Source organism: Haemaphysalis longicornis, unplaced genomic scaffold (assembly GCF_048455015.1).
Source record: "Haemaphysalis longicornis isolate Haplotype H1 unplaced genomic scaffold, Haemaphysalis longicornis Haplotype H1 scaffold_4, whole genome shotgun sequence".
Lineage (NCBI taxonomy): Eukaryota > Metazoa > Arthropoda > Arachnida > Ixodida > Ixodidae > Haemaphysalis > Haemaphysalis longicornis.
In genome coordinates, this window is record NW_027526361.1 from 104,995,029 (window position 1) to 105,006,489 (window position 11,461).

General features: G+C 48.4%; 1 protein-coding gene across 1 annotated transcript; it reads left to right on the forward strand.

Moving 5' to 3' along the window:
• The first annotated feature begins 7,335 nt into the window (after nt 1-7,335).
• Nucleotides 7,336-11,461, forward strand: LOC144179228 (uncharacterized). The gene is made up of 4 exons (XM_077707514.1): nt 7,336-7,421; nt 9,087-9,120; nt 9,700-9,732; nt 11,054-11,461. Exons 3-4 carry the CDS (start codon nt 9,708-9,710, stop codon nt 11,293-11,295), a joined length of 267 nt encoding a protein of 88 aa, XP_077563640.1. The 5' UTR covers nt 7,336-7,421; nt 9,087-9,120; nt 9,700-9,707; the 3' UTR covers nt 11,296-11,461.

Sequence of the window (11,461 nt, forward strand, 5' to 3'; positions counted from 1 at the left end):
GTGATCAAAGAAACAATGGAGTAAGCAAAGACGGGAGATGGTTCGACGCGAAGCTAGCGAAGGGAGGGATAATGATTGTTTAAGGGCACTCGCGCTAATGTTGTTGGAATATTGATTACATATAAAGCGGGCAGCTCGGTTCTGGACAGCTCCTAATTTGTTTGTAAGGTTGGCTTGTGAAGCGTCCCGAATGGAAGAAGCGTATTCGAGTTTGGGTCTGACGAATGTGAGATAAGCTAGTTTTTTTTTTTTTATATCCGGAGTTGCCGATTATTAAGTTTCTACGTAAGTAGCCGAGAGCCCGTGAGGCGTCTGCGCAGATTGTTTCCACATGTTTAGTCCAGGACAGAAAGGAGGTCATGTGAACACCGCGAGATATTTGTACGTTGAGGTCCGGTCGACAGGGACAGAATTAATTTTGTAAGGGTAAGAAGGTAGGCCCTTTTTGCGTGTGAATGACAATAGCCTGCATTTAGCTAGATTTAGAGGCATGAGTGAGGGTTCGCACCAAGATGAAATCGTATTAAGGTCTTGCTGGAGGATTTCGGACTCTCCCGGGCTGTGGCTGGCCGAATAAACAACGCAGTCTATCGCAAAAAGCCTTAATATCGTTATTATGTTACGTGGGAGGTCATTTATGTAGATAAGGAAGATGAGAGGGGATAGACATGCACCCTGGGGGACGCCCTACAAAACATCGGCGAGTGGAGAGTGGCAGTTATTGGCGTAGGTAAATTGTTTTCTGTTTTCTAAGAAGTGTTTCATCCAAGAGATAAGGTTAGGGGAGACCCAGGACGGCTAGCTTAGCTAGTAGTAGATCATGTGGGACACGGTCAAATGCTTCGGCGAAGTCCAGAAATATTGCATCCACTTGAAGGTTGTTAGTGAAATTCGAAACAGCGCAAAAAGACGGGACAAGGAAACGACGACGCAAGGCGCTGCTAACAACTGGTTGGTTTATTGCGCGGGTTGCGAAATATACCCAGAAAAGAAGGCGAGAAGGAACACGATAAAAAAGCAGGAAAACAGCGCCTGGTCAGACCGGGCGCTGTCTGAACGATCGTCTCCGCGAGCATGCAAACACACTGAAAACGGGTACTGGCAGCAATCTTGCCACACATTGTAAAGACCACGGCTGCTCGCCCAGATTCCACGATACCCGTGTTGCAAGAACGTATAAGGGTCAGCGTGAGCGTGAGATCTATGAAGCCTACCTCATTCATAAGGCAGGCAGCGATTGTGTCAGTAAGCCGTCCATTGAATTACTAAAAAAGGAAATCCGCTATCTGGACTCGTAAAAATGCTTAACTGTTCAGGATGTCTTGCTTGCCTCGCGCCTCTGGTCACGTCTCATATCAGCGTTGCTACCATTTAATCAATGCACGTGTATCAATCTTGTATTTTGTATGCAACGTTCGATGCACTTTTTGTGTGCTCTTTTTCGTGCTTCCTTCTGTTTTATCGTCTTCCTTCTCGCCTTCTTTTCTGGGTATATTTCGCAACCCGCGCAATAAACCAACCAGTTGTTAGCAGCGCCTCGTGTCGTCGTTTCCTTGTCCCGTCTTTTTGCGCTGTTTCGAATTTCAGTATGCACCACCAACTAGCCCAAACCACCGTTCTAATGAAGGTTGTTATTCATCTCGTTGAGAACGTCATGGGTGAACTCTGCTAGCTGGGGTTCGCAAGATAGTAGCTTGCGGAAGCCATGCTGATGCAGGTAAAAGAAGTTAATAGAGTCTAGATAAGTCACAATACTAGTGGCTATATGATATGCTCAAGTAGCTTGCATGGAATGTATGTCAGTGAAATTGGACGATAATTTGAGTGAATTTCACGATCACCTGATTTGAAGGTAGAAATAATTTGGGATTTTTTTCCAGTCGTCTGGTACGTCACCTGTTTTTAATGATTGAGTGAATATTATGCACATGATCTTGCTAGACAATACTATGGTACCTTTAAGTAGTTTGCTTAAATAGGATAAGGTCACAACCGGCGGAGGAGGAGAGCTTGAGACAGTTAATAAATTTAGATATGCCCTCAGGATAGATTAGTATTTCAAGCATTGGTTGGGGCGAACGATGCGAGACTGGTAGGGTTGGAGTTGTAGGATGGTCCGCAAAAACCGACGCGAAATAGTTATTAAATGTTGAGGCACAGTGGTCTGGACTTACAGGATTACCATCTGAACTGACTAGTTCGATTTGGCTGGGTTGAGATTTTGAGGACAGGGTACGCCAAAATTTGTTAGTATTAGTCTGGAGCATTGAGAGCAGGTCTGCGAAGAAAATTTGGCACTTAGCAGCAGCCACTTCGTTGAGGTACTGTTTGGAACTAATGTAGTATTTATCCCCTGACTCGGGGTTGTTGTTAGACTTGGCTCGCCTATATATAAAGACGTTTCTTCCGGTTAAGCAGGGCTTTGAAGTGTTTGTTAAACTATGGGTTGTTGAAATCTGTGGTAATGAGTATGGAGGGTATGTACATATTTTTAGGCTTAATCAGCGTAGTCTTGAAAAGCTCCCAGTTAGCGTTGACAGAGTGGGTTAAGTTTATGCTTTGAAAGTTCTCAAGGAAGTGAGCAAACCTGGAGTTCATCGCTTCAAAATTAGCCCTTTTGTAGGCAGTAATTCACTGCTTCTTAGGGGATTTTTTGGTAACAGGTGAAGCTAAGGAAATGTTGAGTAGGTTGTGGTCACTGAGGCCTGGGTGAGCAGTCACATTGGAGATGTCATCTGGGCATGATGTGAGAAGATCTAGGGTGTTGTCACCCCTAGTAGGACATGTGATGGACTGATGAAGGTTGAAGTCTAAAATTACATCGAGAAATTGATTGAGTTCGGTACTACCTGAAGCCGAGAGTAAAGGCCAACTTGTATGGGGATAGTTGAAATCGCCGAATAGATAAACGGAGGAATGGGGAAATCTAATTTTAATTGCAGTTAATGATTGTCGAAGGTGGTCACAACTCTATCACTTCAATGTTCGAACAGTACCTTGGTAGATAGCATATACTTTGACAACGTTAATTCCCGCGTAAAAGTCGAATGCGAGCTACGCAATGGGTTGCGCCGGTATATATACGGCAGACCCGCGGTGCGATGGTCACGCGGCGCCACAGCGACCAACGTTTCTACTAACGTTGACAGCGACTGCCGCGGATATTGAAAGCCTTTTTTTTCTTTCCTCCATGGTGACGAAGAAGCCATTGCTCTAGCAATAATACACGCCCCTTCCTGCTACATGACCGTACTCACAGACTCGCAAGCGGCTTGTCGGTGCTTTGCACCAGGAAGCATATCCACTCTCGCAGCAGCCATACTCTTACAACGACCTGAACTACCCAGACACGCATCCTATGGATTCCTGCCCATTTCCTGGGAATGAGGTGGCACATGCCACCGCCCGCGACCTTATCCACCGGACATTTCCAGAAGGGGAAGACGACGCACCGCTCCGTGATCCTCCGGCCCTCCATCCCTTCCCTCAGACATTCACGCACATCCTCCACCACTACAGGTCCTCCCGCCTTACCTTTCTCCCTCCTCACCCCTCCCTTCCCACGGTGGACCCTCGCACCTGGCGCCGACTGCAAACCTACGCCTACTACCATCACCCTCAACTCCATATATAATCTCCCCAACTAGCTACCCCCCCGACTGCCCTCGCTGCCCCGATACCTGTCCCACCAACCCCCCACCCCTTTCCCCCCTCCCTCGAGCAGTGGGAGAGCTTGCTGCGCAGCAGACGGGTTCCTGATCTCTCGGGCCAGGACGGCTGAAAGCACGCGGCCTACAGCACTAGCTAGGATGGGCCACCCGCAGCTCATTCTCTTTTAAATGCGAATGCATTTATTAGTCGGGGGTTGTCTTGCGTCCATCGAGCGGCGTGCGCCTGCATTCCTCCAGCGCGAGCGCACGTGAGCGCGCGCCTCGTAGTTCTGCCTTCGTCGTCGTCGTCGTCGTAAATGCGAATGCATTTCTTAGTCGGGGGTTGTCGTGCTCCGTCGGCGTGCGCCCGCAGGTGTTATCTTTCCGCGCTCAATGCCGAACGCATGCGCTTGAAGCGAGCTGTACTAGTTTGCTCGAAGCGGCAAGGACGGCGAGTACTGCTGTGTTAGTCTCGTGTCTAACGTGTATGGGAACGTGATATCGCACGCCGTTGCCACGTCTCCCGTTCGAGACACGTCTCCGTACAAGGACTTGTACACCCTTGCCTACACCGGAGACGGAGTCTTTGTGGTGACCGTGTACCTCGCGCCCAACCTCGCTCGAGACGCCGTTGCCGCGCAGCTGGACGCGGCTATGGAAAGTGTGCGCGTGCGCTCCAAACCCTCTGACCCCATAGTCTTGGTTGGCGACTTCAACGTTGACGTGCGCAAGAAGAGTGGCGAGTGGCTGGTCGAGTACATGCAGACCAGGCACTCTATGCATTGTCTCTCTGCCGGCTACGACACGTGCCCCACTACCATTCACGGGAGTTGCATTGATCTGGTCTTTACGCGAAACTGTGACGCGCGTATGCTTATCAAAGACCCTTTGACCGTGCACTTTAGCGATCACAAGGCAGTGATTCCGTCAGGTACAACGATAACACAAACAGGTGCTGATGAATAAATGATTACGTTCACACTCTCGTCATTAATTACGCCATTACTCGCAACACACTCATCGGTGCACCCAATGCGTTCGCATTTCTGCACGATTCCCTTCGGGGAGGTGCGGGGGAATTTTTTTCCCTCCTTCCCCACCCCCTGTTTACCAATAAACGTTTTAATCAATCAACCAATCCATGCATGTGTCAACGTACGCTTACACGTGATGATTCTTTCCCATTTTTGCTGCTGTATATATATGAAAAGATGCGCAGGACCACCATCACCATTCCCTCACTATTACAACTACAACTCCTTTATTGAACATTTTAAACATTCGCTAACCACCGACCTATTCATAGTTCCATTAATTGTAGGTGAGAACGCCAAGCAGTTTTGTGGCCGCATGTTCGCCAGTGCCGACCCGTTTCTTCCACAACAATCGCCGACGTGTACATGATTGCTGTACTTTTTTTTTCGTAAGGCGAAGCATTTTCTTGAACAAAGAAGGGACGCCGAAAGGGAATTTTCCCTGGGTGGCTGGAGGGACGGAGGTGCAGGCGCGTAGCCAGAATTCTTTTTTTTTTTGGGGGGGGGGAGCAAGTTTAAAAGCACCTTCGAGGTCTCTACTGGTGTTAAATATGGTTGTTTCACGCCAGGTGAAGCTACGAGCTGATCGAAAAAAAATCAGGATTCCGCGTAGTGCGAATCCGCGTCAGTGGTACAGGACGTAATGCACGCACGGGCACCTTGTCCTTGTACATACATCACGTACATTACTGACGATAGGCCCACAACGTGTGTGTATGGTGAGTGATGTGGCATCCACAATAATATAATTTTTTGTCTAACATTTGGTACAGTCCGAATGTCTAGTGTACTGTAATGAGTTCTCCTTTGGTGTTCTGCAATACTAAATCTTTGTCAAGTCTCCCATGCTTGGTGCCCTTGGCGTGTACTATGCAAATGCATAGTTCACGCAAAGGGCCGCAAATGCATAGTACAAGCGCTATGCAAATGCATGTGTTCTCGGGTTGGGGCGCCGCTTTGAGGACCGGAGGATGAGCAAAAATTCCCCCGCACCTCCCCGAAGGGAATCGTGCAGAAATGCGAATGCATTGGGTGCACCGATGAGTGTGTTGCGAGTAATGGCGTAATTAATGACGAGAGTGTGAACGTAATCATTAAAAGCACCTTCTAGGTCTCTACTGGTGTTAAATATGGTTGTTTCACGCCAGGTGAAGCTACGAGCTGATCGAAAAAAAATCAGGATTCCGCGTAGTGCGAATCCGCGTCAGTGGTACAGGACGTAATGCACGCACGGGCACCTTGTCCTTGTACATACATCACGTACATTACTGACGATAGGCCCACAACGTGTGTGTATGGTAAGTGATGTGGCATCCACAATAATATAATTTTTTGTCTAACATTTGGTACAGTCCGAATGTCTAGTGTACTGTAATGAGTTCTCCTTTGGTGTTCTGCAATACTAAATCTTTGTCAAGTCTCCCATGCTTGGTGCCCTTGGCGTGTACTATGCAAATGCATAGTTCACGCAAAGGGCCGCAAATGCATAGTACAAGCGCTATGCAAATGCATGTGTTCTCGGGTTAGGGCGCCGCTTTGAGGACCGGAGGATGAGCAAAAATTCCCCCGCACCTCCCCGAAGGGAATCGTGCAGAAATGCGAATGCATTGGGTGCACCGATGAGTGTGTTGCGAGTAATGGCGTAATTAATGACGAGGGTGTGAACGTAATCATTTATTCATCAGCACCTGTTTGTGTTATCGTTGTACCTGACGGCCACAATCACTGCCTTGTGATCGCTAAAGTGCACGGTCAAAGGGTCTTTGGGGAGCATACGCGCGTCACAGTTTCGCGTAAAGACCAGATCAATGCAACTCCTGTGAATGGTAGTGGGGCACGTGTCGAAGCCGGCAGAGAGACAATGCATAGAGTGCCTGGTCTGCATGTACTCGACCAGCCACTCGCCACTCTTCTTGCGCACGTCAACGTTGAAGTCGCCAACCAAGACTATGGGGTCAGAGGGTTTGGAGCGCACGCGCACACTTTCCATAGCCGCGTCCAGAAATGCATTCGCATTTACGACGACGACGACGACGAAGGCAGAACTACGAGGCGCGAGCGCACGTGCGACGACGACGTCGACGGCGAAAGAAATGTATTCGCATTTACGACGACGACGACGACGACGGCCGAACTACGAGGCGCGAGCGCACGTGCGCGCGCTCACGTGCGTTCGCGCTGGAGGAATGCAGGCGCACGCCGGCCAACGGAGCAAGACAACCCCTGGCTAATAAATGCATTCGCATTTAAAACCCATGGGGAGAGAACAAGGGCGCACGCCGACCTGCGGCACTGTCGCTTTTACAGTGCCGCGGCGGCTTCCCCCCTTGCCACAGTGCTCAACCTCAGGGGTTTTTGCTCTGTCTCCGGGCCTTAAAGCGGCGCCCCAAACCGAGAACACATGCATTTGCATAGCGCTAACGCGTCATTTCAAAATAACGTCTTCTCGTTTTAGAGAATTGGGCCCCAGGTTCTTTAAACTACACTGTGGCTACAGTGTACTGTGGCCGTGGGACTGCCACGACTGCCACAGCGAAACATTTCGAAAGCGAAACAGGTCCGACAAGTCGTTGCTGACGCCAGCGCCGCCGCCGCCGCCGCGGCTAGCCCCACAAAAAAAAAAAACAAAAAAAAAGAAAACACGCGTAGTTGCGTGTGGAGGACCTGCTTTGTAGAGAGGTCGGTGAGGCAGCCCGAGTTGCTCATCCGTTGGCGGCAAGCGAATTCGCTCTTACAGGTGGGTTTTGCTCGATGAGCTCCTATATTTGTTTCTAATTTGTTCCAACGTAGTGCGTGCATTTCGGCAGTGTGGAAAGAGTGCGTTGGGTGAACAAAGCCAAAGAGCGAAAGCGCGGTGTTGCTCCGGCCTGCGCGGCCTCTTCGAGCTCCTCTCGAATGCGGTTTTGGAATGAAAAATGTAGAGGTGGCCAAATATGAACCTCGCGTTGGATAGAGTAAGCTTTCCGCCCTTGGAGATACGTTTAATAACCCCTTCGAACTACGCGGCAAGCGCGCCGTTTTTCTATAGTTTCGCTTTTGAATTGCTGTAGCGCTAACATGGCGTCGTCATCACCTGCGCTGGTTTGTTGTGTTCTAGGACACTGTATGCTATTTAAATGCGCAGACACCCGCCGTTTTTCAGCGCCTGCGTCTCGGATGCTTTACGATCATCGATTTGGCGTAAGGTAATTCATTGCTGCACGTGCAGTGAGCACCGGTAATATATCCGAAACAACCAATTTTCGTGGCCCAGCCATGGCCATGGGCGGAGGCCACAGCCGGCTGACCTCAGCCCCCTCGTAGCCATGAGGTTGTTTTGCCAACCAACCCCATGGATACGACCAACCCCGTGGCTACGTCCATTGCCAACCTAGCGCAAATGGTACGTGGCGTCGTCGCCGGTCAACATTGCGCTACGACACAGCTGCACGTGTTCCGTACTACGTCGGTATCGCGGTGGCGTTTTCTCTATATTCTGAACAAGTATGCCGTTAAAAAAAAAAAAAAAAACTAAATTAATTTTATCCGGACGCTACGAAATGAAGCCAGATGCGCGACACGTCAGTGCGCAGCCGCACACGTGGCCCCACGTACTACAAGATGAAAAGTTGTACTTCAACATGCCTTATTATGCGGACTGTACGCGATTTGGGAAATTGGTCGCCCTAGCAAAGCTTTTCCATCCAACCTCAAGCTTCCAGTGACGATAGCAGGGAAGCCGTTCCAAAAAAATTAAAAAAGGGCAATTAGTGCATGGACAAATAAGCAAAATAAGTACTATGAAAGCAGCATGGCTGCCCAATTCTTACAACTTGCCACGTCAGCAATGGTATCCACAACGTAATGTAAATGGAAGTGACGTGTCTTTTATTTGTGCCAGCGATCATTCAAAGACAGTAAAATAGTAAGGCTGCTATATGCTACATGATGCACATAGCAGCAATTTTAGGCTCAAAATACCGCTCGAAAAAACAGGCTGACAAAGCTACATGGAAGGTGACTTGTTTCGGTAGAATATGACGGGAGAATATGGCAATTTCAGAGGGTGTGGCCTAAGAGTACTGATGGGCATGTGACAGCTGGCAAATATTCTGCTTGGAAATTTCGCAGGCTGCCGATGGAACACTCCACAAGTAGCCAATCTTGCCATTTAATGTTTGGTCAGTTTGTTAAGTTAGGCCTCAAACTATCTCTTAGTTGTGAGCATGCATAGGGCAGGTGACCTAACTTCTCATTAAAGTTTTTGTTCATTCATTCTCAAATAGTCATCCAAGCAGCGACCCGTTCGTAAGGAGACGCTAACTACAGTGCGAAGTGCAGCTGCTTAATTCATGGATTCCCGGACTAGGGTTCCACTCTCACATCTGAGCTCATTAAATGTTTTTTCTCTCTCTCTCCTCAGCCGAAAAAAGCAAAAATCGTAGAGAAGTACACAGGTGAGTGTGCATTAGATACACGAGGCATTCATCATTTACAGAAAAAGGAGAGCAGTGCATGAGCGTTTTATCTATCGACCGGCTTGAAAAAAATGTAAAATAGTATCTGGCATGTTCATCACGCCATGATCCTATTGACTTACCATTCATGCTTACCCTTTTATCTGAATATTGTGCTTTTCTCTCTCACTCTTTTTCCAATACATTGTGGAAAGCTAGCAATAAATTTTTCGGTTATTGGTGCTGTGTTTTGTCTTCCTTCACTTCGTCCAGTGTACTAGCACTGTTGTTTAGCTCTAAAAAAAGCAAGCGAGTTTAAGTGCTCAGGGTAAAATTGTAAGTGCATGTGCATCGGTTGTTAGTGTAATGTACTGCCAAGAAATGGCAGGATAATCCGTAATTGTTTACAACTGCTTGCAACCAGGGGGCTAATCAGGGACTGCATTTTGGTACGAGGGTTCTTTGCAAGTTTTTGCAACTTTATGTAATAAACAATTACGGTTGCAACTACATAACTGTTGGCAACGTAATTAGCTCTAGCAGCTACATTTGTTTGTTTGTCTTTTTGTTTGTTTGCAGCCCTGACAATGGACCCATTGACGGCTGGTGCAGGTTCGTGTTAGAAAAATTTTTATGCATTTGGTGTTGCAATTGTATGCATGCCTCTCTTATGCGGGAAGGTAATTGTTACTTTGATATAACACGCTGCAACACTTTTGCATTGCCACATCTGAATGCACAGGCATCATTGACAACTGAACTTCATTCATGTATTGGCCTGGACAAGGGAGGTCTTGTTAATCTCGTCACATAAGGGTCATGCTGAGTTTGATAACAGCACTAGGACAGGACTCAGAGGAGGCGACACGAGACTGGGCGCTGTTTAACAACAAAGGGTTTATTTCACCGCAGCTGAATATGTACCCTGTGAAATAAAAACAATAAAACACACAAAATCATAAAATTGAGAAGGTAAGGGCTTATTTCTATAAAAAAATGCACGTGCGCAAAGATTACGATTACGATCATGCTCCTTTTTATGCAAGTCAATTGATGCCATGCTGACGGGATTGTCATTTCTTGTATGGATGATGTGGGCCTCAAGGATTTTCCTGGTGCATTGCTCCTTGCATCTGTTTAGCACACGTGTCTGTTCAAGTCTGGCCAGCAACAAGCTCATATTAACGCCATTTTTCGGGTCATGCTGGCATACAAGATATGCACTGAAGCTATTGTTTTTACAATAAATGGCAAGAGACTCATGACATGGTGTGTGCAGGCTACTAGTGCCTAGTACTAGGTCACTAGGCCAGCAATTGGTGCCTTTTTGCCATCACCGACCTTGGTTATGTGCAATTATTGACACTGGTTACACTAGGTTGACACGGCACAGGCGAAGATGCTGACCAGTCACCAACTGGTCAGGTGGCTATCAAGTTGCCAGAGTGCCTTGTTGTTACAGCAGCATTGTGTTAATAGTCTGACAGCAATGCAAGCACTCCAGCTGACCACAAGTGTGAGAGGCCTGCTGATTGTAGCCACCAACAAGGCAGGTCAGTGGATGGTTTGTTGAAAATTGGTCATCGTTTAGTGAGGAGTGCACCGTGATAAAGATCCGTGTCGTGATGAATGCACCTTTGCTTTGTTAGTTTAGTTTGTAGAGCGTATTCAGCTTGGTAATGTACAGGGGGAAAGAGCTCGGCTTAGTGGCCACTGTTACTGTGGGGTGCAGCACAAGGCATGAGACGGCATAACAAGGCTAGCGCTATGGCAAAGTGGTGGCCAGGTGAAAGCCAAGTGATGAAAACTGGCCACGGTGTCGTCAAAGGTGATCTGTGTGGTCTGGTAGCATGTTTGGAAGAAGCCAGCGGGTGTTGTAGCCGCGTAAAACGCCACACTGTGCGCGCACGTTGACGTTACCTCCGTCTTGCAGTGGCAGCTTTGGCTGGAGTGCTGGCCCCCTCTGTTCTGGCGGCAGTGGGATTTGGCGCCGGCGGTGTGGCGGCGGGATCCGTAGCAGCGGCCGTCCAGTCAACGATGGGTGGCTTCGTGGCTAAGGGCGGACTATTCGCGCTGCTCCAGAGCTGGGGTGCAGCGGGCATTCCCTTGCTGGTCAAAGCTGCTGTCGGAACGGTCGTTGCCTACATTGCATCTGCTGTCACGGCGCTCCTGTAAACGTGGCCATTTCAGCTGCGACAAGTGTCCTTGGCACTTGCACTGCTGCCTCTGTGGGCCATGGCACCTGCGATTGCATGCACATCCATTGAGGTGGTGGGAGGAAGTTGAGCGGCCTTGTTGAGATGATGAGGTAATTGCAATAAACCTAATGCGATAAACATTT

Coding starts and splice junctions, on each gene's coding strand:
- LOC144179228 (XM_077707514.1), top strand. CDS start 9,708: ATGGACCCATTGACGGCTGGTGCAG. Junction 9,733..11,053: donor CCCATTGACGGCTGGTGCAG/GTTCGTGTTAGA, acceptor TCCGTCTTGCAG/TGGCAGCTTTGGCTGGAGTG.